A 26656-nucleotide genomic window follows, 5' to 3' on the forward strand; every position below is an offset into this window, starting at 1 on the left:
GAAAGCACATTTCATTAGTTGGACACGTTGGGTCTTGGTTTTATACTTTTAAAAGGGGGAGGAGGGGGCTGTGGGTTGTGGAGGCAAGGAATCCTGCTAAAAAAAAAAAGAAGTTTTGCTCTGCAAAGGTCATTCTGAGGCTGGGTTTACATGCAGTATTTTTTTTGCCAAAACCAGAAGAGTGTTCAAAACACAGAAAATTAATGAATCTCTGTGCCTGGTGCTAATAGGTAAAGTAAAAAAAAAAAAAAATTGTGCAAAACCACGTGGGAATTAATACCTATACACAGAGCGCAGAAAAAGCGGCGGCACCACTGGGACAAACAGAAGACCACGGTCTGCTAGGATAACTGCACCCTGACTGAGTCCCGATATAAGGGGTGCGTGTAACAAAGTCATAAAGGCAAAACTGTATGCGGAAAGAATAAAGAACACGCACTCACCATCCCAGGGACATCAGATGGCAGCTTTATTGGAAGAAACTGAAGACATCAGAGTGTGATGAACATACAGCGTTCCTGCGCAGCAGCAAGTCAGGTGTGCGGGCGAGTGGAGCACAGGTGAGGGGCGTGGGTGCTGTTGGGCGACGAACTAATTTCACGTCATTGCTGACGCTTCATCCGGCCTAATTAGGCGTCAGCAATGACGTGAAACAAGTTCGTCGCCCCAGCACCCACGCCCCTCACCTGTGCTCCCCATACCCAGTGTATGATGACACACTGGAACACTTGACATGGTTTTGCTGACCCTGACCTCCTCCTTTTCCTTGAGGTCTTGGTACCTCTCCCCGTTTTCCTAGCCTCACCCTACCTCTGTTCCTCCTCTCCTCCCCCTCTTCCTAGTGTATCTGCCGCCGGACGTACTGATTTCATTAATGCCTTTGCTAGTTTATGTACCGTGATTACAACTATTAGCCACGATAATCAACTGATGAATGTCATACCTTTCTCATATTGACATAGAATTTCTGTTATGTCATTGACCTGAGCTTTTTCTTTTATATTGTTTCTGTACTGAGATATTATGCATTCTTTTTGAGTCAATAAACTTTCTCATTTTGACACTAAAGGCAGATGATAGACTTCATACACATTTTATACAGAATGGTGCAAGATGCCCTTTCATGCAGAATAATTCTAATATCTAGGCTCTGCTTATTGATGGGAACAACCATTAAATTGCAGTGATATTTGAAGAGTTACTGTTCAGTGCTTTCTCCAGTAAGGAGAGAGTTAATATTTCCACATAGGAGATTAAGGGTATACCTAGCAGCTGTTGGGGCAGCATGCCTTGGCTTGAATATGCAATTTATGATAACACACTACACTGTAAAGATCAGATAACAGGGAAGCAATGTTGCCCAGAGACACATAAGGACTTTGCAGACAAGGAATAAGGCTGGGTTCACACAACGTTTTTGCAATACAGTTTCCGTATACATTTTCAATTTGAAAACTGTACAGAACCGTATGGAAAACCGTATGCATTGACTCACCATTGAAAACCGTATGCCAAACGATGCATCCGGTTGTGTCCGTTTTGCATCCTGTACAGTTTTGTCAGTTTTTTTCCCGTACCCAAAACCGTAGCCTACCACAGTTTTTGGTCCGGTTGAAAAACCGTATTGAAAACATATCCATATTTTTTTTTATTTTTTTTAACATGGGAGTCAATGGGAATCGTACAAAACTGTATGTGCGTACGGTTCCATCAGGTTTTCACCATACGTTTTTTGACTTTGCACGTTTTTTTTCTTGGAATTTCAATCAAACAAGTGAAACTTTATTCGCAATGGAGTGAAAAGTTAAAAACTTACAAGTTTTTTCTTAAAAAAAATGGATGCAACCGGACATCATTTTTCAAACTGTAAATTACAGTTTAGTCAGGTTTTGAGGAATCCGTTTTTTTTTTTATTTATCAAAAACCTGATACGAGAACTGTATTGCAAAAACTTGGTGTGAACCCAGCCTTAGATACAAAAGCTTGCACGTTCAAGAGGGGAGGTCACAATGATGAAACCCCCTGCCCGCAATAAACTGTCCAGAGACACAGAATAATCCCCTTAAGGACCCTTGAAGTACGCGTACATCATGACACCCTGGTACTTAAGGACCCATGACGTACGCGTACGTCATGGAGAATTCCGGCCCCCGCCGCACGCCGGGCCGGGATCGGACCAGGATGCCTGCTGAAATCATTCAGCAGGCATCAAGTGCAAACGCCCAGGGGGGTCATCAGACCCCCCATGTCGGCGATCTCGGCAAATCGCAAGTGAATTCAGACTTGCGATTTGCGCGATTCCGGTCATTCCGGGTCTATGGTGACCCGGAATATAAGGGGGATCGCGGTTGTCTAAGACAACCACGATCCCCCTGAAGAGATAGGAGTGAGGTGGCATGGGTGCCACCCCTCCTATTGGTCGCCAGAAGCGACAACCAATAGAAGATCGGGGGCGGGGTGGTTAATTTTCGTTTTCCCCATCCTGCCCACCCACAATAGGCGGGGCAGAACGGGGAAACGGAAGGGGACCGGGCGCCGAAGTCCACTTACCCATCCGGAGGCATCGGGCGACTGAGATCGGCGGGCAGCATGTCATGCGGCTGGATCCTACAGAAGCTGGTGAGTTGCCTAGCAACATCTGGAGGGTACAGTTTGAGACCACTATACAGTGGTCTCTAACTGTAGCCCTCCAGATGTTGCAAAACTACAACTCCCAGCATGCCCAGACAGCTGTTTGGGCATGCTGGAATATGTAGTTTTGCAACAGCTGGAGGGCTACAGTTTGAGACCACTATAAAGTGGTGTCTAAACTGTATCCCTCCAGATCTTGCAAAACTACAACTCCTAGCATGCCCAAACAGCTGTTTGCTGTCTGGGCATGCTGGGATTTGTAGCTTTGCACCATCTGGGGGGCCACAGTTTGGAGATCACTGTGGCCCTCCAGATGTTGCAAAACTGCAAATTCCAGCATGCCCAAACAGCAAACAGCTGTCTCAGCATGCAGGGAGTTGTATTTGCGTATCTCCAGCTGTTGCATAACTACATCTCCCGGCATGCCCTTCGGTGATCAGTACATGCTGGGAGTTGTAGTTTTGCAACAGCTGGAGGCCCACTGGTTGGAAAATACTGAGTTAGGTAACAGAACCTAACTGAAGGTTTTCCAACCAGTGTGCCTCCAGCTGTTGCAAAAGTATAACTCCCAGCATGCACGGTCTGTCAGTATATGCTGGGAGTTGTAGTTTTGAAACAGCTGGAGGTTTGCCCCCCATGTGAACGTACAGGGTACATTCACACAGGCAGGTTTACAGTAAGTTTCCTGCTTCAAGTTTGGGCTGCGGAAAATTTTTCGCCACAACGAAAACTTCTAGCGGGAAACTCACCGCAACACGCCAGAGCGAATGTACCCTAAAAACACTACACTACACTACACTACACTACCACAAAATAAAGGGTAAAACACTACATATACACCCCCTTCCACTGTCCCCCCCAATAAAAATGAAAAACCTATTGTATGGAAGTGTTCCCAAAATGGAGCCTCCAGCTGTTGCAATACAACAACTCCCAGCATTTCCGGACAGCCACTGACTGTCCAGGCATGCTGGGAATTTAGCAACAGCTGGAGGCACCCTGATTGGGAATCACTGGCATAGAATACCCCTATGTCCACCCCTATGCAATCCCTAATTTAGTACTCAAATGCACATGGAGCGCTCTCACTTCAGAGCCCTGTCGTATTTCAAGGAAACAGTTTAGGGCCACATATGTGGTATTTCCGTACTCGGGAGAAATTGCACTACAAATTTGGGGGTCTTTTTCTCCTTTTACCCCTAATGAAAAGGAAAAGTTGGGGGCTACACCAGCTTGTTAGTGTAAAAAAAAAAAATAATTTTACACTAAAATGCTGGTGTTACCCCATACTTTTTATTTTCACAAGCGTTAAAAGGAAATTTCTCCTGAATATGGGCGTATAATGCTCTGCGGACGCACAACAAGGCTCAGGAGTGAGAATGCACTATGTACATTTGAGGCCTAAATTGGTGATTTGCACAGGGGTGGCTGATTTTACAGCGGTTCTGACAAACGCAAAAAAAGAAATACCCACATGTGACCCCATTTTGGAAACTACACACCTCACGGAACGTAACAAGGGGTAACAAAGGTGGATGGAAAAAAGAAAAAAAAAATATTTTCCACTAAAATGCTGGTGTTACCCAAAATTTTTCATTTTCACAAGGGAAAATAGGAAAAAAAAGCCTGCCAAAATTTGTATCCCCATTTCTTCTGAGTAAGAACATACCCCATATGTGGATGTAAAGTGCTCTGCGGGCAAACTACAATGCTCGGAAGAGAAGGAGCGCCATTGGGCTTTTGAAGAGAAAATTTTTCAGAATTGAAGGCCACGTGTGTTTACAAAGCCCCCATAGTGCCAGAACAATAGACCCCCCCACATGTGACCACATTTTGGAAACTACACCCCTCATGTAATGTAATAAGGGGTGCAGTGAGCATTTACGCCCCACAGGTGTCTGACAGATTTTTGGAACAGTGGTCCGTGAAAATGAAAAATGTAATTTTTAATTTGCACAGCCCACTGTTCCAAAGATCTGTTAAACGCCAGTGGGGTGTAAATACTCACCTTATTAGATTCTGCGAGGGGTGTAGTTTCCAAAATAGGGTCACATGTGAGGGTCCACTGTTCTGGCAGCACGGGGGGCTTTGTAAACGCACATGGCCCCTGACTTCCATTACAAACAATTTTTTTTCCCAAATGCTCAATGGCGCTCCTTCTTTTCTGAGCACTGTAGTGCGCCAGCAGAGCACTTGATGTCCACACATGGGGTATTTCCATACTCAGAAGAGATGGGGTTACAAATTTTGGAGGGCATTTTGTCCTATTATCCCTTGTAAAAATTTTACATTTGAGGGAAAACTAGCATTTTAGTGAAAAAAAATAAAATAAAATAAATAAATTACACATCCAACTTTAACCAAAAGTCGTCAAACACCTGTGTGGTTTTAAGGCTCACTGGACCCCTTGTTACATGCCTTGAGGGGTGAAGTTTCCAAAATAGTATGCCATGTGTTGTTTTTTTTTTCCGCTGTTCTGGCACCAAAGGGGCTTCTTAAATGTGAAATGCTCCCCAAAAACCATTTCAGCAAAATTTCCTTTCAAAAGCCAAATTCTCTTCTGAGCACTGTATTTCTCCCGCAAAGCATTTTACGTCCTAACATGGGGTATTTCCATACTCAGAAGAGATGGGGTTACAAATTTTGGGGGGCATTTTGTCCTATTATCCTTTGCAAAAAATGTAATTTGAGGAAAAACTAGCATTTTAGTGAAAAAAAAAATCATTTACACATCCAACTTTAACGAAAAGTCAAACACTTGTTAAGGCTCACTGGACCCCTTGTTACGTGCCTTGAGGGGTGTAATTTCCAAAAAAGTATGCCATGTGGGGTTTTTTTTTTTTTTGCTGTTCTGGCACCATAGGGGCTTCCTACATGTGACATGCCCCCAAAAAAACCATTTCAGAAAAACTCACTCTCCTTCCCTTCTGAGCCCTCTACTGCGCCCGCCGAACACTTGACATACACATATGAGGTATTTTCTAACTCAAGAGAAATTGGGTTACACATTTTAGGAAGATTTCTCTCCTTTTACCCCTTGTAAAAATTCAATAACTGGGTCTACAAGAACATGCCAGTGTAAAAAATGAAGATTTTGAATTTTCTCCTTCAATTTGCTGCTATTCCTGTGAAACACCTAAAGGGTTAAAAAACCTTTTGAATATAATTTTGAATACTTTGAGGGGAGCAGTTTTTATAATGGGGTCATTTGTGGAGTATTTCTAATATGAAGGCCCTTCAAATCCACTTCAAAACAGAACTGGTCCCTGAAAAATTTCGATTTTGAAAATTTTGTGAAAAATTGGAAAATTGGTGCTATACTTTGAAGCCCTCTGATGTCTTCCAAAAGTAAAAACATGTCAACTTTATGATGGAAACATAAAGTAGACATATTGTATATGTGAATCAATATATCATTTATTTGGAATATTAATTTCCCTTATAAGCAGAGAGCTTCAAAGTGACAAAAATGCAAAATTTGCAATTTTTTCATCAAATTTTGGAATTTTTCACCAACAAATGATGCAAGTATCGACAAAATGTTATCACTAACATAAAGTAGAGTATAAACAATAAACAAACAAAGGAGCAGTCCTACTAGGCTAAGGTAAGAGAGACAAAAAGAAGTTCAGAAGATAAAAAAAGGAAAGAGATTGTGTCTAGCACAAAATCACATTTATTGGTGATAAAATTACATTTATTTAAAAACTCATTTAAAAAGGTCTTCGGCAGGGCCCTTGCTTCAGACAACTCACAGTATAGAAATACAGTTCATAAATAGATAAATACTCAGATTTCATATATAAATTACACTAAATCACAAGGGGGTTACACTTAGTGAACTAAATAATGTACTTCGTATATGGGACAAGTAGATACTGTGCTCTTGTACGCACAAAAGGTACAGTCTGACAATTGCTTAAACAGGGTTATAAAGAGGTAAGTAATGCCACAAGTTCAAATGGTGTAGACAATGATGTTAGAGTTAATCCTGTATTGGTTTATAAATCCAAGTTAAGAGGGTTTTTTGCAGCACTGGAGACTCACTGTTATGAGCCCACTTAGCCCTGTCTGCGCAGGGTAGATGAAAGACAGCGCGTATCAGCGCTTAGGCATAGACCTCTATACCCCAGCAGCACAGGGACACTGTTAAAGAGGGGGATGTAGCGGCACAATGTGCCTCTTACCGGATCAGTTGGTAAGTTTTGCGAAGTCAATCAAAAGAGCGTGGCGGAATTGCAGATTATCCGGCCCTGTGTCTCTCTACCCCGACAGCACAGGGAAGGATGTGAGAGAGCAGTGGAGGTCCGGTGCTGTTGATCACTTGCCGGCAGTAGGTTTAAGCTGCTTGTCAATGGCTCTGCTGGGACAGTGGCGGATTCCAAGTTGTCCCAATACTTGTGCAGGTAAAGTCTTTAAACCAGATACATTTCGGGGAGCCTTGTCCCCTTTTTCAAATAAAAGACCTATGCTTCCTGGCTGATGTTTTGGTCACTTTTTAATGCTGGCAGTGCTTTCACTCTAGTGATAGCATGAGACGGAGTCTACAACCCCCACAAGTGGCTCAGGTAGGATGGCACATCAATACAAGCTGTGACAAGGTTTGCTGTGTCATTCAGCGTAGTGTCCTGAGCATGGAGGTGCTACCAGGAGACAGGCCAGTACAAGAGGAGACGTGGAGGAGGCCATAGGAGGACAAAACCCAGCAGCAGTACCACTACCTCCGCCTTTGTTCAAGGAGGAGCACTGCCAGCGCCCTGCAAAATGACCTCCAGCAGGCCACAAATGTGCATGTGTCCACTCAAATGGTCAGAAACAGACTCCATGAAGGTGGTATGAGGGCCCGACGTCCACAGGTGGGGGTTGTGCTTACAAACCAACACCGTGCAGGACGTTTGGCATTTCTCAGAGAACACCAAGATTGGCACATTCGCCACTGGCGCCCTGAGCTCTTCACAGATGAAAGAAGGTTCACACTGAGCCCATGTGACAGGCGTGACAGTCTGGAGACGTCATGGAGAACGTTATGCTGCCTGCAACATCCTCCAGCATGACCGGTTTGGCTGTGTGTCAGTAATGGTGTGGGGTGGCATTTCTTTGGGGGGCGGCACAGCCCTCCATGTGCTTGCCAGAGGTAGCCTGACTGCCATTAGGTACCGAGATGAGATCCTCAGACCCCTTGTGAGACCATATGCTGGTGAGGTTAGCCCTGGGTTCCTCCTAATGCAAGACAATGCTAGACCTCATGTGGCTGGAGTGTATCAGCAGTTCCTGCAAGAGGAAGGCATTGATGTTAAAGACTAGCCCGCTCGTTCCCCAGACCTGAATCCGATTGAGCACATCATGTCTCGCACAGACGGTCCAGGAGTTGGGCAGATGCTTTAGTCAGGTCTGGGAGGACATCTCTCAGGAGACCATCTGTCACCTCATCAGGAGCATGCCCAGGCGTTGTAGGGAGGTCATACAGGCACACATTTCTCCAAAGTTGGATAAGCCTGTAGTGTGGTTTTCCACTTTGATTTTGAGTGTGACTCCATATCCAAACCTCCATGGGTTGATACATTTTATTTCCATTGATAATTTTTGTGCGATTTTGTAGTCAGCACATTCAACTATGTAAAGACGAAAGTATTTAATACAATTAGTTAATTCATTCAGATCTAGGATGTGTTTTCTTAGTGTTCCCTTTATTTTTTTGAGCAATGCATTATTTCCTTGAAAGGGGCCAACAGGTATATGATGTCTCTTTTTCCATGCATCACATAATATAAAGAAAGTTCTAGAAACCGCAAAATAAGAAACAATTGGTCTTGTAAATTTCATAGACTTAAAAAGGGGTTATCCACCATAAGGTTATTTTAGTACGTACCTGGCAGAAAGTGATGGACATGCTTAGGAAGGATCTGTGCTTGTCTTGGGGCTAAATGGCTATGTTGTGAGTCCACCATAACATTGTTGCTAGCTTTTTGTGAACTGGTATTTGCTGCCCGAGTTTTTCTTTTTTGCCTATAAATCACATAATTCCATTTTCCTCCCTCCCACACATCAGCCACCCCACTGAAAAATGAGCTGCATCCATTCAAAAGACCTGCGGTTTTCATTCAGGGTGCCTACAGCTGTTGCATTAGTTGCAGATTGATCTCTCTCCCACCAAGTGACTGCTACACCAATTGAAGCAGACAGATTCCCTGTCTTCAGCTGACTAGTGAGTTAGGTCTCGGCTGCATTGCAACCTGGGAAAAATCTGAGACAGTCATTTTGTATGCTGTTAAAAATAAATATTTGAGAAAATATGTGAGAAAACCGTCACGTATAGGTACAGACATTATATTATGAACTACACTAACTTTACAGCCCCTGTAGCATAGTCAAATAAAAAAATTCCTGGAATACCCCTTTAAATAAAGATTGTATTCCCTTTCCAATTGTAGCCGTAAATAATCTAGGCTTGTAAAAGATATGCAACGGAACCTTCACCTTACAGATGCAGTGGGGCAAAAAAGTATTTAGTCAGCCACCAATTGTGCAAGTTCTCCCACTTAAAAAGATGAGAGGCCTGTAATTTTCATCATGGGTATACCTCTACTATTAGAAACATAATGAGAAAAAAATAATCCATAAAATCACATTGTCTGCTTTTCAAAGAATTTATTTGCAAATTATGGTGGAAAATAAGTATTTGGTCAATAAAAAAAGATCATCTCAATACAGGGATGTGGAATTCCTATCGCCCAACGCCCGGGACATGCCATGACTCGTGCCCACTCCATACTCTGCAGCTGGGGGGCTGATTTCAGTACTTGGGGGCTGTCGTCAATAGCCAGCATTGACGCGGCAGCCTTTAGATTGCCGCTGTCAAAAGCTCACAGCGGCGTCTAAAGGGACATGTGAATGCATGATGTTTCCACCCCCATGTTTCACAGTAGGTACAGTCATGGCCCTAAATGTTGGCGCCCCTGAAATTTTTAAACAAAATGAAGTATCTCTCACAGGAAAGGATTGCAGTAACACACATTTTGCTATACACGTTTATTCCCTATGTGTGTATTGGAATTAAACCACACCAGAAAAGGGAGGAAAAAAAGCTAATTGGACATAATGTCACACCAAACTCCAAAAATGACCTGGACAAAAATTATTGGCACCCTTTCAAATTTGTGGAAAAAGAAGATTGTTTCAAGCATGTGATGCTCCTTTAAACTCACCTGGGGCAGGTAACAGGCGTGGGCAATATAAAAATCACACATGAAAGCAGATAAAATTTGAGACATTTAAATGAAATGAAATGCTATGGCAGGAGACCCAGGAGGACCCCACTGCTGACACAGCCATAAAAAAGCACGACTACATTTTGCCAAAATGAACTTGAGTAAGAAAAAATCCTTCTGGGAAAACATCTTGTGGACAGAGGAGACCAAGATAGAGCTTTTTGGTAAAGCACATCATTCTACTGTTTACTGAAAATGGAATGAGGCTTACAAAGAAAAGAACACAGTACCTACAGTGAAATAGGGTGGAGGTTCAATTATGTTTTGGGGTTGTTTTTCTGCCTCTGGCACTGGGTTCCTTGAATGTGTGCAAGGCATCATGAAATCTGAGGATTACCAACAGATTTTGGGTCGCACTGTACATCCCAGTGTCAGAAAGCTGGGTTTGCGTCCGAGATCTTGGGTCTTCCAGCAGGACAATGACCCCAAAAATACGTCGCAAAAGCACACAGAAATGGATGGCAACAAAGTGTAGGGAGTTCTGAAGTGGCCAGCATCTAAATCCCAAAACCTGTGGAGAGATCTTAAAATTGCTGTTGGGAAAAGGCCCCCTTCCAATAAGAGAGACCTGGAGCAGTTTGCAAAGGAAGAGTAGTCCAACATTCCGGCTGAGAGGTGTAAGAAGCTTATTGATGGTTATAGGAAGCGACTGATTTCTGTTATTTTTCCCAAAGGGTGTGCAACCAAATATTAAGTTAAGGGTGCCAATAATTTTGTCCAGCCCATTTTTGGAATATGGTGTGACATTATGTCCAATTAGCTTTTTTCCTCCTTTTTTTATTTAGTTCCAATACACACAAAGGGAATAAACATGTGTATAGCAAAACATGTGTGAGGCTAGGTTTACACTTTTTTTTTTTTTTTTTGCCAAATCCACTTGCCGTTTTTCAGTTTGGCGTTTTTATAATCCTTTTGGCGTTTTTGGGCTCCTTGGCAGTTTTTAAAAAACGTCCTCTTGTCGAGACTTTGGCGTTTTTTCTGGAAAATCTTGGCGTTTTCCTCCCATAGAAGTCTATGGGAGTGAAAAACCGCCATGTGGGTTTTAACTTTGGCGTTTTTTCAGGCGTTTTTTATTCTCTTTTGGACGATCCAAAAAAGTGATGGAAATACCTTTTTTATTAAAATTTCGTAGGGTACCATTAAAAAATAATAAAAAGATACAGTAGTGATGGAAGAAATTGTATTTAACGAAATTTATCTTTTTATAACAAAATTTTAATTTTTAAACAGGGATCAATTTATGTGGGCGGGTGGGGACCTAAAAATGTTGTGTGTGTTTTTTATTTTTTTACATTTTTTAGGTAGTACTACTACTCCCAGCATGGAACACACTGTTCCATGATGGGAGTAGTAGTTACCTGTACTAATTGAAAGATCGCCGGGGTCCCTTGCTATCCTCCTGTATAATGTATAGATGCGGCCGCTCTTCTATGGTCCCCTGCACTGCCGTATATATACACCTATTTAAATTTCCCGCAGAGAGCTGTGATTGGCCAGATGGTTCCAGGCAATCACAACTCTGAGGGAAATATGAATATGTGTATACATACACGCCAGTGCAGGGGACCATAGAAGAGCAGCGCCCACATCTGTACAATATACAGGAGGATCACAGCGGGTTTCAGGAGTTACACTCGCTGCAATCTGTCTATTAATGCAGGTACTACAGCTGCCAGCATGGAGCAGAGTTTTCTCTATGTTGGGAGTAGTAGTACTTGCAGTAAGGGACAGATCACAGCAGATGTCACTTCTCCTGACACCTGCTGCAATCCTCCTGAAGTGACTGTCGGGATCAGATGTTCTCAAGGCTACAGAGTCGGGAGAACAGCTGATGCTGAGCAGTAGATATACATCCTATATCTACTGCCCCAGCAAGAACTTACAGTGAACCTGCAATGTATATACAGTATACACATTGCTGGCTCACTTAACCCCTTGCTGAGCTGTGCGCTAAGCCAGCCCAGCAAGGAAAGAGTTAACTTACACTGCTGGACAGTGTAGGTTAACCCTTTGGGCGATATACACTATATACAGCTATCTATAGATAGCTGTATATAGTGTATACAGAAGACAAAGAAGTCCCCTTACCTCCCTCCAGTCCCCGTGGGTCCGTGTAGCTCTGCCCCCTGGTGATGACGTCATTAGGGGGCGGAGCTACAAACGGGGTCCAGGCTGGTAAGGGTATAAGGCTCTGTTTTGGAGTACTTCCAAAATCACTCAAGAAAAAAAAAGTGTGAGAGTTTGCCTCACACAATAACCGACAGCCAAGACTCCGAGTGAAATTCCAAAAATGGAGAGATTTCTAACAAGGGACTGTTTGCCATTGTGTTTTGTGTGAAAGTAACTTGATTTATAACTGGAAAACATTTTGTACAGTTAAACACTTTTATGAATAAAGTATTTAATGTTTTGGTGATAATTTTTTTATTTTTTTTTTACATTAGCCGGCCGGCTTCTTACATGACAGTGGGCTCAGCCTATCATCGGCAGAGGCGGGACATCGCTGCAGCCGGTGATAGGCTGAAGGTTCTGAGATGTCCCAACACCAGGAAGCAGCAAGAGCAGCGGAGAACAGTGACGCCGGTTCCTTAGCAATATTGCAGGGTGTCTTTTCGGGAAAACACTGTACTGACACACACAATATACTGCAACATTGTTACAATGGGTGTGTGACCCATTACCACTGTCCTGGTTAAGAACAGAGCTCTGAGGCACAGTTTAGGGAGGAATCCCAAGGCAGGGCTGTTTATATCAGGAAAATCGCTACCGCTGAAGTAAATATGTAAGTAAAACATTAGGAAAATGTCAAATGTGCCAGAATTCTGGCATAATTTGCACCAAAAAACAAGTCTATGACTTATGACACAACTATTGATTTTTATGCTTGGATCCAAAAAAAAAGAGAGCATGGCTTTCATAAAAGGTGTGTGACTTAAAAGCGTTGTCCAACAAAGGATGAAGTTAGTAATTAAGTGTCATACAATAATGGACATGCCTACTAAGGATTCATGCTTGTCCTGAATCCCCGCTGTTGGCTTCTTTTTAGGAACTGGCTGCTTCCTGTTAGTGTAGCCTCCCTCAAACTACAATCCCCAGGATCCTTTGTTTCAAGATGGGAGGTGAGTTATTTCCCTACCGCACATATTTCCCTCCCACACATCAGTCACCCCATCTACTGCAGCGCACCACAACCTGGAACACAGGCTGTGGATCTGTGTGATGATGAATGCATGCACATGTGCATCTGTAATGTACTCAGGGTGCTGACCTTACACACAACAGATGAAGCAGCCAAGCACCCGGCAAAGGTCCGAAACAACACTCTCTTCTTGTAGGCTACAGGAAATCAACTTCCGGGGAAAAGAAAGACAAACAAATTCGATACCAGCCACCAATTACAGGTAAGTGAGGGTTATTAGTAACTAGCAATGCAGGAGAAATTCCAAACCAGGAAAGGGTTTCCAGCTCCCAGGAAAAAATTATATTAAAAGTCCAAAATGTAATTAGTCCATTTAAAAATCAGCATGAAAGAAAAAAAACACAAACAGTGAATTAAAAAACACAACGCCGACGCGTTTCGGACCATTAAGACCTTAGCCATGACTAAAGACCTAATGGTCAGAAACGTGTCGGCGTTGTGTCCCTCATGTGTCTACTATTTTAGGGAAGTTGAGCAGAGAAAAAAATAAAAATAGGACATGCAGTATTTCTTTCCTCCACTCAACTTCGGTCTCCGAGTGGAGATGTCATCTTCTATGACATCTCAAATGAAGATTTTTGCTATTGTAAGAAACCTCTTTTAGAATTACAGAAAAATATCAAAAAGATTCAACATTTTGCATTGTCCCATTTGGAGAATGGTTTTCTGATTAGATAAGGATGCCCAGTCTTACCTTTGGAGTGCTTTCCAGAAGGCCTCTTGGGTATCGGATCTTCAATGGAATGTGCTGATGTGTGTAGTGCATTTGCTAAGCTGTTACCGATGCTGTTTATTGAGGTCTCTGTTCTTGTAGTCATCTGTGAGACAGAGCAGATACACTAGATCACGCAAGACAATTCATTGGGAAGAGTCACTATTAGGCACCTGCTGAACTGTTTATGAAATGAACTGAGAAAGACCAGGAATAGTTGTTTCTACTGGAAAAACTGAGGGGCTTTCTGGTTTAATGTAAAGGTATCTTAAATCACTGTCTAATGAACAGTTCTGTGACTTTCCAACAGGCTCTGGGGGGTGGATTTATCATGCCATGAATGTCAGTTTGTGACTTATTGCTTATTTTTTTAATGCTCTAAACATTTTTAAATGGTTGGGACTTCGTTTGAGGGACAAGATGATTTACTATAATTTATGGCAGAAATTGGCATAAATGGTATCTGAAATCTACACAAGATCATAGCTGGTATATCTTTCTATTTGTGGTGCTTGGACAGACACATATGATAAAGAGAATATTAAAAGGCAAGAGCCTATTAAATGAGCACTCAGTGAAATTGTTATTTTGGATAATGTAGAGGTTCTTGAGTATACCTTGTGCTTTCCTGTTTTAGCTGATGTGCCAGGCGTTGATTAGGCTACATTTTGGATATATATCCATCATGTAAATGGTTCTGTAATGCTGCCTACATTTCCCATGAATCCTCTGGCTTTGGCATTTGATCACTGCACTTGGTTATCTAGTCAGGCTCGTGGTGCTGAAGTCCACTCACGTGAACTCATTACTCACTCATAAGTGGGTTGAGGTCAATTTACTTGTAGTTTGGATGCATTTTCTTATTCAAAGTGCATTTTTAGAGAAATTTTGCCATGAGGCAAAAGTTATTTGACCTCATTACAAAATTTCTAATTTTTTTAATGCATTTTGGCTGTTTCTGCTTTGATTTTACAAAATTGTGGTAAAAATGACAGATTTTTATCGTGCATTGCACAACTGAAGTTAAATAGAGTCTTTTTTGCCACAATTTTAGAAAAATCACGGCAATATCAGAAGAAACACAGAAAAAACACTATGGCCCTGATTTATCAAAATGTGGGAGATAAACTGGAGAGATTTTGCCTACAGGAACCAATCACAGCACAGCGTTCCTAAGTGTACGGGTCAATAACAAAAACTTTTTTTTTTTTTGTATAATGAAGAAAATAACATTATATGTATATCTGTAATATACATTGGTTAAAAAAATGTGTATATTGTTTCCCTGCAGCTATTCCCTGTGTGTCTCTGTGACGAATCAAAGTACAGGAAATGTGAATGGACAAGCAGGGCTCTGTGCAGTGAGGCTTTGTGACATGACCCCCTGCTCACACAGCAGGATGGTTGACAATTCAGGAGTCTGCAGGTGTCCTGCCTGTCCCACCCACACTTCCTGTATTTGGACTTCTCACAGGGACGCAAAGGCAGTGGTTGCAGGGACAGTCCTTTTTCACCCAAAAATATACAAATTTTTTAACCAAAACTACACAATGGTATTATCTACATTATATAAAAAAGTTTTTGTTAACGACAGGTACACTTTAACACACTGTGGTAAAGTGAAAGCTGAGATGTGATTGGTTGTTATGGACAAAACCCCCTCAGTTTTTCCTCACACACATTTTGATAAATCAGAGCCAATGGGGGAGATTTATCTATACCTGTGCAGGGAAAAACTGGATCAGATTGCTTCTTTTATTTTTCAGAGATCGTTTTAATCCCTAGAGGATGAATAGCGCAAATGTATGCCCCTGGCGTTCAGGACTGGACGCACAAGGGTGTAAATGTACGCCCTGGAGTGTGAAGTAACTTTGAAGTGAGTGCATGGCCAGTGATTGCTTCAGAGCAGTGAGTATCTGGCTACTGATGGTAGCCGCTGATGCTATAAGCATAGCATTATACAGTGAATGCAATCTAATGATTGCATGTAAAAGTACCCTGTGGGGGACTTAAGGTGTAAAATAAAAAATACAAAAGTGTCTAGAAATGTATATAAAACCACCATCCAACCAGAATGAAAAACAAAAATACGCCTTATTTTCCAATTTTACAAAAAATAAAAAAAATTAATAAAATTGAAAAAAAAATGAACGTATTTGGTATTGCCATGTCCATACTGTTTAAATATAATGTTTACAAACCCGGACAGTAAACGGCATAAATGTAAAAAGAAAATACCAAACTAAAAATAATTGTTCTTAATCAAATCATATTTCAAAAATAAATGACTAAAAAGTGATCAAAAAGTCCCATCACAACAAAATGAGCCCTCAAAACAGCCCTCATATATGGAAAAATAAAAAATAAAGTTAAAAAGGGGTCAAGAAAAGACAACTTTATGCATAGCAATTTTGTGGGGAAAAAGTTCAATAGCAGACATAATACAAAAACTATATGCCGTATTTTTTGCTCCATAAGACGCACTTTTTTGCCCCCAAAAGTGGGAAGAAAATGTCTGTGCGTCTTATGGAGCAAATGTGTGTGCCGAAGTGCAGGGGCGGAGAGCAGATCCTGGCTTGCGGGATGGAGGAGGACATATCGTCCCCGGCAGGATGGAGGAGGGAAGGCTGCAGAGGGGAGGCTGCTGAAGCTTACCTGCTCCTGGGTCGGTACAGCGAAGTGCTCTGCTGCCCCGTTCTCTGATTCACGCCGCTGCCCAGTTCTGCCATCCCCTTTACTGCCGCTGTCCCGTTCTCCCGTCCGCATAATGCATGTGACACACACGTCACTCCACCTCCTCCCCAGCGCCCAGCGTAACGCTACGGAGGAAGCAGAGTGATGTGTGTGTCACATGCTCCTCCATAGACTCCGTTATGGGGACGGCAGTTCAGGGGAGCGGTAAGTAAGCAACTGCAAGTGGGCTCCTGCTGGCCACAAAGGGCGTTGAATAACATAGTTGAATAATTATTCTGTTATAGTTTATTAAATATTTTAGTAACCGTTTGGTTCAGAATATTTTTTTTTTCTTGTTCTCTTCCTCTAAAACCTAGGTGCGTCTTATGGTCAGGTGAGTCTTATAGTGCAAAAAATATGGTAACTATCGTACTGACCTACAGAATAAAGAGCACATGAAGGGGGAGATTTATTGAAACCTTTCCAGATGAAAAGTTGCTGAGTTGCCCATAGCAACCAATCAGATCGCTTCTTTCATTTTTGAAAAGACCTCTGAAAAATAAAAGAAGCAAACTGACTGGTTGTCATGGACAGGTTTTGATAAATTTCCCCTGCAATTCTTACCAAAGTACACTGTGTATACATACATATAGACAGTCATGGCCGTAAATGTTGGCACCTCTGAAATTTTTCAAGAAAATAAGTATTTCTCACAGAAAAGGATTGCAGAAACAAGTTTTGCTATACACACACGTGTATTCCCTTTGTGTGCGTATTGGAACTAAACCAAAAAAGGGAGTAAAAAAAGCTAATTGGACATAATGTCACACCAAACTCCAAAAATGGGCTGGACAAAATTATTGGCACCCTTAACTTCATATTTGGTTGCACACCCTTTGGAAAAAATAACTGAAATCAGTCATTTCCTATAACCATCAATAAGCTTCTTACACCTCTCAGCCGGAATGTTGGACCACTCTTCCTTTGCAAACTGCTCCGGGTCTCTCTTATTTCAAGGGCGCCTTTTCCCAACAGCAATTTCTCTCCAAGATCTCTCCACAGGTGCTCAATAGGATTTAGATCTAGACTCATTGCTGGCCTCTTCAGAACTCTCCAATGCTTTGTTGCCATCCATTTCTGGGTGCTTTTTGATGTATGTTTGGGTCATTGTCCTGCTGGAAGATCCAAAATCTCGGACGCAAACCCAGCTTTGTGACACTGGGCTTTACAGTGCAACCCAAAATCCATTGGTAATCTTCAGATTTCATGATGCCTTGCACTCATTCAAGGTACCCAGTGCCAGAGGCAGCAAAACAACCCCACATCATCATTGAACTTCCACCAAATTTCACTGTAGGTACTGTGTTCTTTTCTTTGTAGGCCTCATTCCTTTTTCAGTAAACAGCAGAATCATGTGCTTTACCAAAAAGCAAAATGTAGTCTTGCTTTTTTATGTCTCTGTGTCAGCAGTGGGGTCCTCTTTAGTCTCCTGTCATAGCGTTTCATTTCATTTAAATGTCGACGGATAGTTCGTGCTGACACTGATGCTTCCTAAGCCTGCAGGACAGCTTGAATATCTTTGGAACTTGTTTGGGGCTGCTTATCCACCATCTGGACTATCCTGCGTTGACACCTTTCATCAATTTTTCTCTTCCGTCCACGCCCAGGAAGATTTGCTACAGTGCCATGGGTTGCAAACTTCTTGATAATGTTGCACACTGTGGACAAAGGCAAATCTACATCTCTGGAGATGGACTTGTAACCTTGAGATTGTTGATATTTTACCACAATTTTGGTTTTCAAGTCCCCAGACAGTTCTCTTCTCTTTCTGTTTTCCATGTTTAGTGTGGCACAAACAGACACACAATGCAAAGACTAAGTGAACTTCTCTCCTTTTTATCTGCTTTCAGGTGTGATTTTCATATTGCCCACACCTGTTCCTTGCCCCAGGTGAGTTTAATGGAGCACTACATGCTTGAAACAATCTTATTTTTCCACAATTTTGAAAGGGTGCCAATAATTTTTCTCCAGCCCATTTTTGGAGTTTGGTGTGACATTATGTCCAATTAGCTTTTTTCCTCATTTTTTTGGTTTAGTTCCAAAACACACAAAGGGAATAAACATGTGTATAGCAAAACCTGTGTTACTGCAATCCTTTTTTTGAGAAATGCTTAATTTTCTTGAAAAATTTCAGGGGTGCCAACATTTACGGCCATGACTGTAACATTTGTTTGGTTTTGCAGTACATTTTATGGTAAAATGACAAGTGTCATTAAAAAGTACAATTAGTCATGAAAAAAAAACAAGCCCTTATATGGGTCTGTAGCTGTGAAAATAAAAAAGAGTTATGCCTCTTAAAAGGAGAGGAGAAAAAAATTAAAATGCAAAAATGAAAAGTGGCTGTGTTCTTCAGGCCGAAAGTGTCCTTAAGGGGTTAAAAATGAAAAAGCAATCTGGTTGGTTGCTATGGGCAACTGGGCAACTTTTACTCTGCACAAGTTTAAAAAAAAAATTAAACAAATATGTGAACGCAGCTTCAGAAGAGGTGCATTATCTACAATATATCCTGATTCCATACAGACAGCAGCAGCAGTATACTTTCATAATGGTGCTTAGATGACCAAAACAGTAATGAAGGGCATAGGTGCAACGGTGTTGGAAGGAAACAAATGTCACTGTACAACTATTAATGGCCAGTGTGCATCATACGGGCAAAAAAATTAAAATAAAGAGCTTCCTTAATAAATTTGTTTCATCTTACTATAGCTTTCCATTAAAGGGGTACTCCGGGGAACTTAAACAATAGAATAATACAGGAATTTAGGTCCACTACTGTGGTAGATGTAAACAATGACATTGGCTATCCCTCAACACTGATGCTAAAATTGAGACATTAGCCAGTATATCCTTGTATGAAGGATATACCTGAGCCCGCACACCAACGCCATGGTTTCTCAAGTGGCAGAGGACCTAACACTAAACCTACCTGTGCCGTATGGGCAATACCAGGGACTAACAGCCTCCTCCCAGGTACCCTCCAGTGTGGCTGCAAGCACACACATACAATGGGAGGAGGGAGGCAGGTTACAAGCCCCACCTAAGTTTGCTAATATAGTTGCCGGCCTCACAGGTGCTCCTTAATGCTGCCTGGAAGATGTTCAAGGCGCATAACTTGTAGTCTGATGCAGGCATCTTCCGTTGTATGCATTTTTATGCTGGGGATCGCCCTTAGCAACAGACCACAATGGCAGGATCTGCTCCCCAGCATAAATGCACAACTGCATTTGGGGTTGAGCACCTCCAGCCATTTGAGACCACATCTTTGTTGTTGTTTGAACTTAAACAATAGCCCATTTCCCTCTCATTAACCTAATTAGTTGTCTAAATATTATTAATAAGCTATATAGAAAAGTTCCCCCTCTTTGGTTGTCACTTACATGCATGAAGTCAGGGAATGAAATCATCCAGCCATCCACTCTGTCTCTGTCCAAATCCCTCTCTATAAAGCAACCATCACTCTGCTGAGAGATCACAGACCATGTGGTTTCTGCCCTGCACTGATTAGTCATGCTCTTTTAAGTGCTGAGAACAGGGAAGAGTGTACAGCCTTAGCCAATCAGACACTGAATCTTTCTCTGCAGCTCAGAGCAGGAGGATGGGGGCTGGTAGAGCAGAGCTGCAATGATTGCTGGAAGATGTAGGCAAGGGAAGAGAAGGATGGCAAAGTATATGAAGCAGCCAGAGAAGACAGAGGCCACAGGAGATATGCACTTCACGCAGGATGGCCTTGAAGCTATAATATATATATATATATATATATACACACACACACACATATATATATACATATACACACACACATACTTCCCTGGAGTACCCCTTTAAGAATAGCAAACAAAATTGCGTAGACTGTTGTGTTTGATTCCTCACTATTAAAGGGTGTTTTAGAATTGTATTTTTTTATAATAATGCTCAAGCAGGTTCTAACAAGAAAAAAAAGCTATATTTAGCTTCCTCACTCCCCCGCCACTATGGAGCACGGCTGGGGTTGGGGTTGGCATATGGAACTGCCCAGTTAGACAATCACTTAGTAGGCAACATCACGTGCCGACCCTGGAAGTGCTGCACAGATGGACTGGAGCTCCAAGAATGAGGAATGAGAGGGACAAGTACAGCAGTTTGCATCTTAGCACCTGCCTGACCACTGAGCATTATACAAAAAATAAATCAATACTTTCTGGAATACACTTTGAAGTTTGCTGCTAAAGGGGTTGTCTGGTGAAAATTATCTTATTCCCTATCCACAGGATAGGGCATAAGCATCTAATAGCTGGAGGTCCAACCGCTGGGACCCTTTGCAATCTCCAAAAGGGGGCCCAGGATTGCAGTTAGATAATGACCGTGAGATTCTTAGTCCTTCCACTCACATGTTGTGTGAGAATTTTTTTTTAACCCCTTAACGACCAAGGACGTAAATGTACATTCTGGTGTAGCGGTACTTCGCGCACCAGGACGTACATTTACATCCTGTACATGACCACAAGCATCGGAGCATTGCTCGGGTCATGTATGGCAGGTCCCGGCTGCTGATCGCAGCCAGGGACCCGCCGGTAATGGCCGACATCCACGATCGCGCGGATGTCCACCATTAACCCCTCAGATGCCGTGATCAATACAGATCACATCATCTGCGGCAGTGTGGTTACATTTTAGGCTGCTCTGACGACTGCAGCACGACCGTGGGGGATCAGATCATGCCTCACCTGCCTCCGCCGCCTCTCGGCGTCTTCTGCTCTGATCTGCCTTCCAGCAGAACAGAGCAGAAGATTGCTGATAATACTGATCAGTGCTATGCCTTATGTATAGCAATGAACAGTATAAGCAATCAAGTGATTGCTATAAATAGTCCCCTATGGGAACATAAAAAAAGTGTATAAAAAAAAAATGTAAAAAAAAAAAATTTGATTATTTGAAAAATCCCCTCCCCCAATAAAAATGTAAATTGTACCTTTTTCCCAATTTTACCCCCAAAAAACATATTCAGTATCGCCGCGTGCGTAAATGTCCAAACTATTAAAATATAATGATTCCCATACGGTGAACAGCATGAACGTAAAAAATAAAAAGGCCAAAATTGCTTTGTCACATTTTATTCCAAAAAAATGTAATTAAAAAAAATTATAAAAAGCTTTATATACACAAATGGGGTATCAATAAAAAGTACAGATCACGGCGCAAAAAATTAGCCCTCATACCAATGCTTATATGGAAAAATGCAAAAGTTATAGGTTGTCAAAAAATAGGGATTTTAAACGTACTAATGAAGTTAAAAGTTTACGATTTTTTTAAAGTGGTACAATAATAGAAAAGTATGTAATAATTAGGGATCGACCGATTATCGGTTTGGCCGATATTATCGAACGATATTCACGATTTTGGACATTATCGGTATCGGCAATTACCTTGCCGATTTGCCGATAATGCCCCGCCCCGGCCGGAGACCACCGCCGAGACCATCACCGCAGCCGCTGCCCCATTGCCTCCATCCCCGGTTTTATAATTACCTGTTCCCGGGGTCCGCGCTACTACTGGCTCCTGCGGCGTCCTGTGCGCTGCGCAATGACGACTGACGTCCTCAACACAACGTCACCGTCAGTGCGCACAGTGATAGCTCAGGACGCCGCCGGAGCAAGAAGTAGCGCGGACCCCGGGAACAGGCAATTATAAAACCGGGGATGGGGGAGGCAATGGGGCAGCGGTGGTGGTTGGACTAGGGAGGACCTCAGGACAGGCCGGGGGAGAGAAGCGAGCGGCGGCGGTCTCTGGCCCCGCAAAAGACGCTGCAGTTCATTGATTTAAAGCGCCCACTTTAAATCATTGATCTGCGGGGCCAGGGCAGAAATAGCCGATAACTTATACCGGAATATCGGTATAAATTATCGCCTATCGGCCTGAAAAGTCGCAGATTATCAGTATCGGTCCTAAAAAAAAAAAAAAAAACGATATCGGTCGATCCCTAGTAATAATGGGTATCATTTTAATCATATTGACCCACAGAATTAAGAACACATCATTTTTATTACCGTAAATTGTGCGGCATGAAAACAAAACCTTCCAAAGTTTGCAGAATTGTGGTTTTCTTTTCAATTTCCCCACACAAATAGTGTTTTTTTGGTTGTGCCATACATTTTATGATAGATGAGTGATGTCATTACAAAGGACAACTGGTCACACAAAAACAAGTCCTCATACTAGTCTGTAGATGAAAATATAAAAGAGTTACGATTTTTAAAAGGCGAAGAGGAAAAAACTAAAATACAAAAATACAAAAATAAAATTCGCCTGATCCTTAAATGGGCACTGTCATTAAAGTAAACTTTTAACATCTTTTAGATTACTTTAAAAAAAATAAAAAATAAATAAAAAATTACATATTTTCTAACCTTTGCAATGTTGTCCACTAGGCGTCTTAGGCGTCTCCCTTCTGGGTCTAGGATAGCTTGTGTATCCCCCCCCCCCTCCCCCCGCCGGGCAGTTGTCCCATCCCAGGAAGTCACGTCCGCGCAGCTTGCTCTCTGCCTGTATATGAAACCCTTCGCACCTAACTTGCATATCCATGCACCTAATTTGCATATCCCCGCCACCTGCATCTCCTACTGTAATATAGATCCCGCTGCATGTAACCTCAGTGCAGTGGGAGCTGAGTGTAGAGGAGCACTGCCAGGAGATACCCAGCAAGCACCCAGCCAGCACGCCCAGGCTAAAGATTGTGGTGAGTACACAGAAGCTGCCATCCCTACAGTGTACTGAGCCAGTATGCGTGCTCCCGAGAGGGATCACAGCATACAGGAAGAAGGGCGGAAGCCAGCCCTGGCAGGCATCAGATGACGTCGCACCTGCTGGGCCACGCCCACTTCCTCCCTTACTGGAACACGGCTGACTGAGCAGGCTGATAAGCCTGTAAAAATGGGGTGTTTTGAAAGTAATAAAAGCCAGGATTAGTGTCAGGATTAGTCAGGGACAGATGCTGGAGGGATTTTAGGGACAGATTTGTTTATGAAAGGTACTCTTTAAGGCCAAAATGGGCTTGGTCCTTAAGGGGTTAAATGAGAATCCCCTTTAATTGTGACCAGCTCTGCTATATTTATGCAGCAGAACAGAGAGACAGGACAGAGCAAAGTAACCATTAGGCTAGGCATACCTTGAAGAATTACACTAAGGAATTTTGGTCAGAAATTCCAATGCAGCAGAATGTCATTGCTGGCAATGAGATTCCAATGCACACTATGGAATTTCAGTGGCGGACGTTCCGCCGCTAAAATTCCACCACCAAAAGAATGAAATTGCTCATTCGTTAGGGTGGAATCTGCTGTTAGCCGATGCTAGTCACACTCGGAAGTTCAGGACAGAATTTTTCTGTCTAGAGCTTCCTAAGTGTGGACCTAGTCTTACTACTTCATACCTGTGAACACACTCCCCATATGCTATGTATAGAAGGGTTTGCATGACTGCCAAGTGAGTGACATTTCACCGATGAGCCCCCTGCAAGGTACAAATTGATCACGGCCTCCTCTTACACCAAGGTCAGCAGGTGGCATACAAGTGGCCGCAAGCCCTGACAACCACACTGGAAGTCACAGGCATGAGGCTAAAAATGCCAGGCTCACTTGACATTTATGTTCATGATTCTGAACCTCTGTAACCAAGCCCACTAACTACAAGCAAAGAGCAGCAAGTAAACTGCCAGTGCAAATTATGTGAATGCCCCAACATGTTACACGAGATGTTGCTGTGGAGTCCAAGCCCAAGTTTACTGAATGCTGTTAGATAGAGGGTGGTATATAATGGCATGTTGTGTGACTCTGAGTACTTATATGGAAGTTATCAGCCCCCCAACAGTGCCCACCAGTCCTAGTGAAACAAACCTTATTCTAATGGCTAATTGTAAATCTTAGCACCAATGTGAAAAGGGTATAGGTCACAGTGGAGGGCTTTCATGAGAGTACAGCAAATCCTAATAAAGTAGAATATGCCGTAATAAAGCAACCTGTATACAAAGCAGCCATCATAGAAGACTGATAGGTAGCCGAGTAACAAGAAGGAGGCTGGGGCAGGGGTAGAATAACAAATGGCAGGAATGGACGGGGCAGGCATATAGGCAGCCAAAGGGGGAGGGTTGTCACTGGGGGAAAAGAGCACAATGAAACAAGTGGCAGGAAGGAAGGAGCCAGAATAGCAGGTGGGAAGGGGGCAGAATGACAGGCAGCTGGAAAAGGGGGGGAGGCAAAATGCAAGGCAGCTGAAGAAGAACAGAATGACAGGAAATGTAAAGGGGGGAGTAGAATGACAGGCAGCTGGAGTGGGGGGCAGAATGACAGGCAGCTGGAGGGGGGGCAGAATGACAGGCAGCTGGAAGGGGGAGCAGAATGACAGGCAGCTGGAAGGGGGGGGTCAGAATGACAAGCAGCTGGAAGGGGGGAGCAGAATGACAGGCAGCTGGAAGGGGGGGAGCAGAATGACAGGCAGCTGGAAAGGGGGGGGGGTCAGAATGACAGGCAGCTGGAGGGGGGGGTTCGTAATGACAGGCAGCCGGAGGGGGGGGGCAGAATGACAGACACCTGGAGGGGGGACAGAATGACAGACAGCTGGAGGGCGGACAGAATGACAGACAGCTGGAGGGCGGACAGAATGACAGACAGCTGGAGGGTGGACAGAATGACAGACAGCTGGAGGGCGGACATCAACAAGTAACCAGGGGGTTGAAGCAACAAGCAGACAGGCAGTTACCTTAGTGCAGACCTTGCTGCTGCCAACAGCAGTGGTGGTGGTGGTGGACACGCTCGGGGGTCCTGAGCTGGCACCATGCCTCCCTTGGATATGGGCCAGCTCTTTGCGCAGCAGCTGCTTCTGGTGGAAGCTAAAGGCCGGGTGGTTAGTGGCCATGGTGAAGAGCAGCAGGAACTCGTCCCCGGTGCGGCCCTCATTGAGCTGCAGGCCCAAGTTGTTGATGATGGAGTCAATGTGAGTGAGTGTTCGGCACAGCACGCCTGCCGCCTCCCGGTTGTCGGAGGCCAGCAGTGCCAAGGAAACCAGCAGCTTGCTGCGCACCACCTCGTCCGCCAGGTTGGTGAGGCTGCCCAGGTCGGCCGAGTTGTTGGCCTTGATCTCAGAGTCCCGCAGCGAGTGGTAGTCCTTGCGGGCCAGGTCCTCCAAGCATGAGCCCAGGAAGCGCAGCTCCAGCGGTAGGCACAGGTCCAGCAGGCCGCACAAGAACTCGATGCGCTGGGAAGAGGACAGCTCAGAGAACCAGCGGTACACGCCGTCCCTCTGCAGGGGGCAGCGCTGCTTCTCCACCATGGTGCCCCGGGACACACCCGGCGGCTGAGACCCAGCTCTCTGCGATACAAGTAAAGGCCGTCTCCCCGACCGGCTGGGCCTGCCTTCTCCGTTCCCTCACTCCGGGGCTGTGCGCAGATGCAGAGGAAGAGAGATATCACCGGGCCGGCCCCTTATGCTGCATCTTCCCCTCACCAAGCCGTGGTCAGGACACCTGCAAGGAGAAGAACACGTGTAAGAGCCACAGGAGAAAAGGGGTGACAACACCAATGATACAGAGAAATGGAGGGGCACAGGAGGAAAGATCATAAATTATCGGGTATAGAAACAAGGGGAAAGTGTTAGAAACAGGATGCTACAAGGGTGGGGCGGGTGCCAGGGAGAGCAGGAACATTTATCAGATGGTTTTCCCATCAATCTGGCTATCATTAAAATTTATATAGAGTGGTCCCTCAAGTAACAATACTAAACTGTTTATTTAAAAAAAAAAAAAAAAAGTCTGGCCATACATATGAGATACCTGTCAGATAAGAGCTATGGGGGAGATGGCAACAAATCAGATCCTGCTTTCATTTTTAAAATTGAAAGAAGTGATCTGATTGGTTGCTATGGGCAACATGACAACTTTTCCTCTGCACAGGTTTTCATAAATCTCCCCCTATGTGTAATAAGGAAAGGTGAATAAGACACAGCCAGACACCTGGTGACAGCATAGCTCCCATAAGAACAAAGGATTGTGCCTGCAGACATCCAATATACTCAATCCTTCTTCCCTTGACATCTGAAGTCAGGGAAGAATGGGGACACCCCATATAATAAAGATGGTTGTCAGATGAT

The 26656-nt window shown here is 43.4% G+C and overlaps 1 protein-coding gene across 2 annotated transcripts in view; it reads right to left on the reverse strand.

The window, feature by feature from the left end:
- ZCCHC14 (zinc finger CCHC-type containing 14) overlaps window positions 1-26656 on the reverse strand; it is a 162212-nt gene that overhangs the window by 116687 nt on the left and 18869 nt on the right. For both annotated transcript variants that reach the window (XM_056525536.1, XM_056525535.1), the window contains exons 2-3: window positions 25271-26033; window positions 13793-13916 (exon numbers count right to left, since the gene is read on the reverse strand). In XM_056525536.1, the coding sequence (XP_056381511.1) occupies window positions 13793-13916; window positions 25271-25840 (694 nt within the window). In that variant the 5' untranslated portion in view covers window positions 25841-26033. The remainder of the gene's footprint in view (window positions 1-13792; window positions 13917-25270; window positions 26034-26656) is intronic.

The sequence above is a fragment of the Hyla sarda genome, chromosome 6 (genome assembly GCF_029499605.1).
Source record: "Hyla sarda isolate aHylSar1 chromosome 6, aHylSar1.hap1, whole genome shotgun sequence".
Taxonomy (NCBI): Eukaryota; Metazoa; Chordata; class Amphibia; order Anura; family Hylidae; genus Hyla; species Hyla sarda.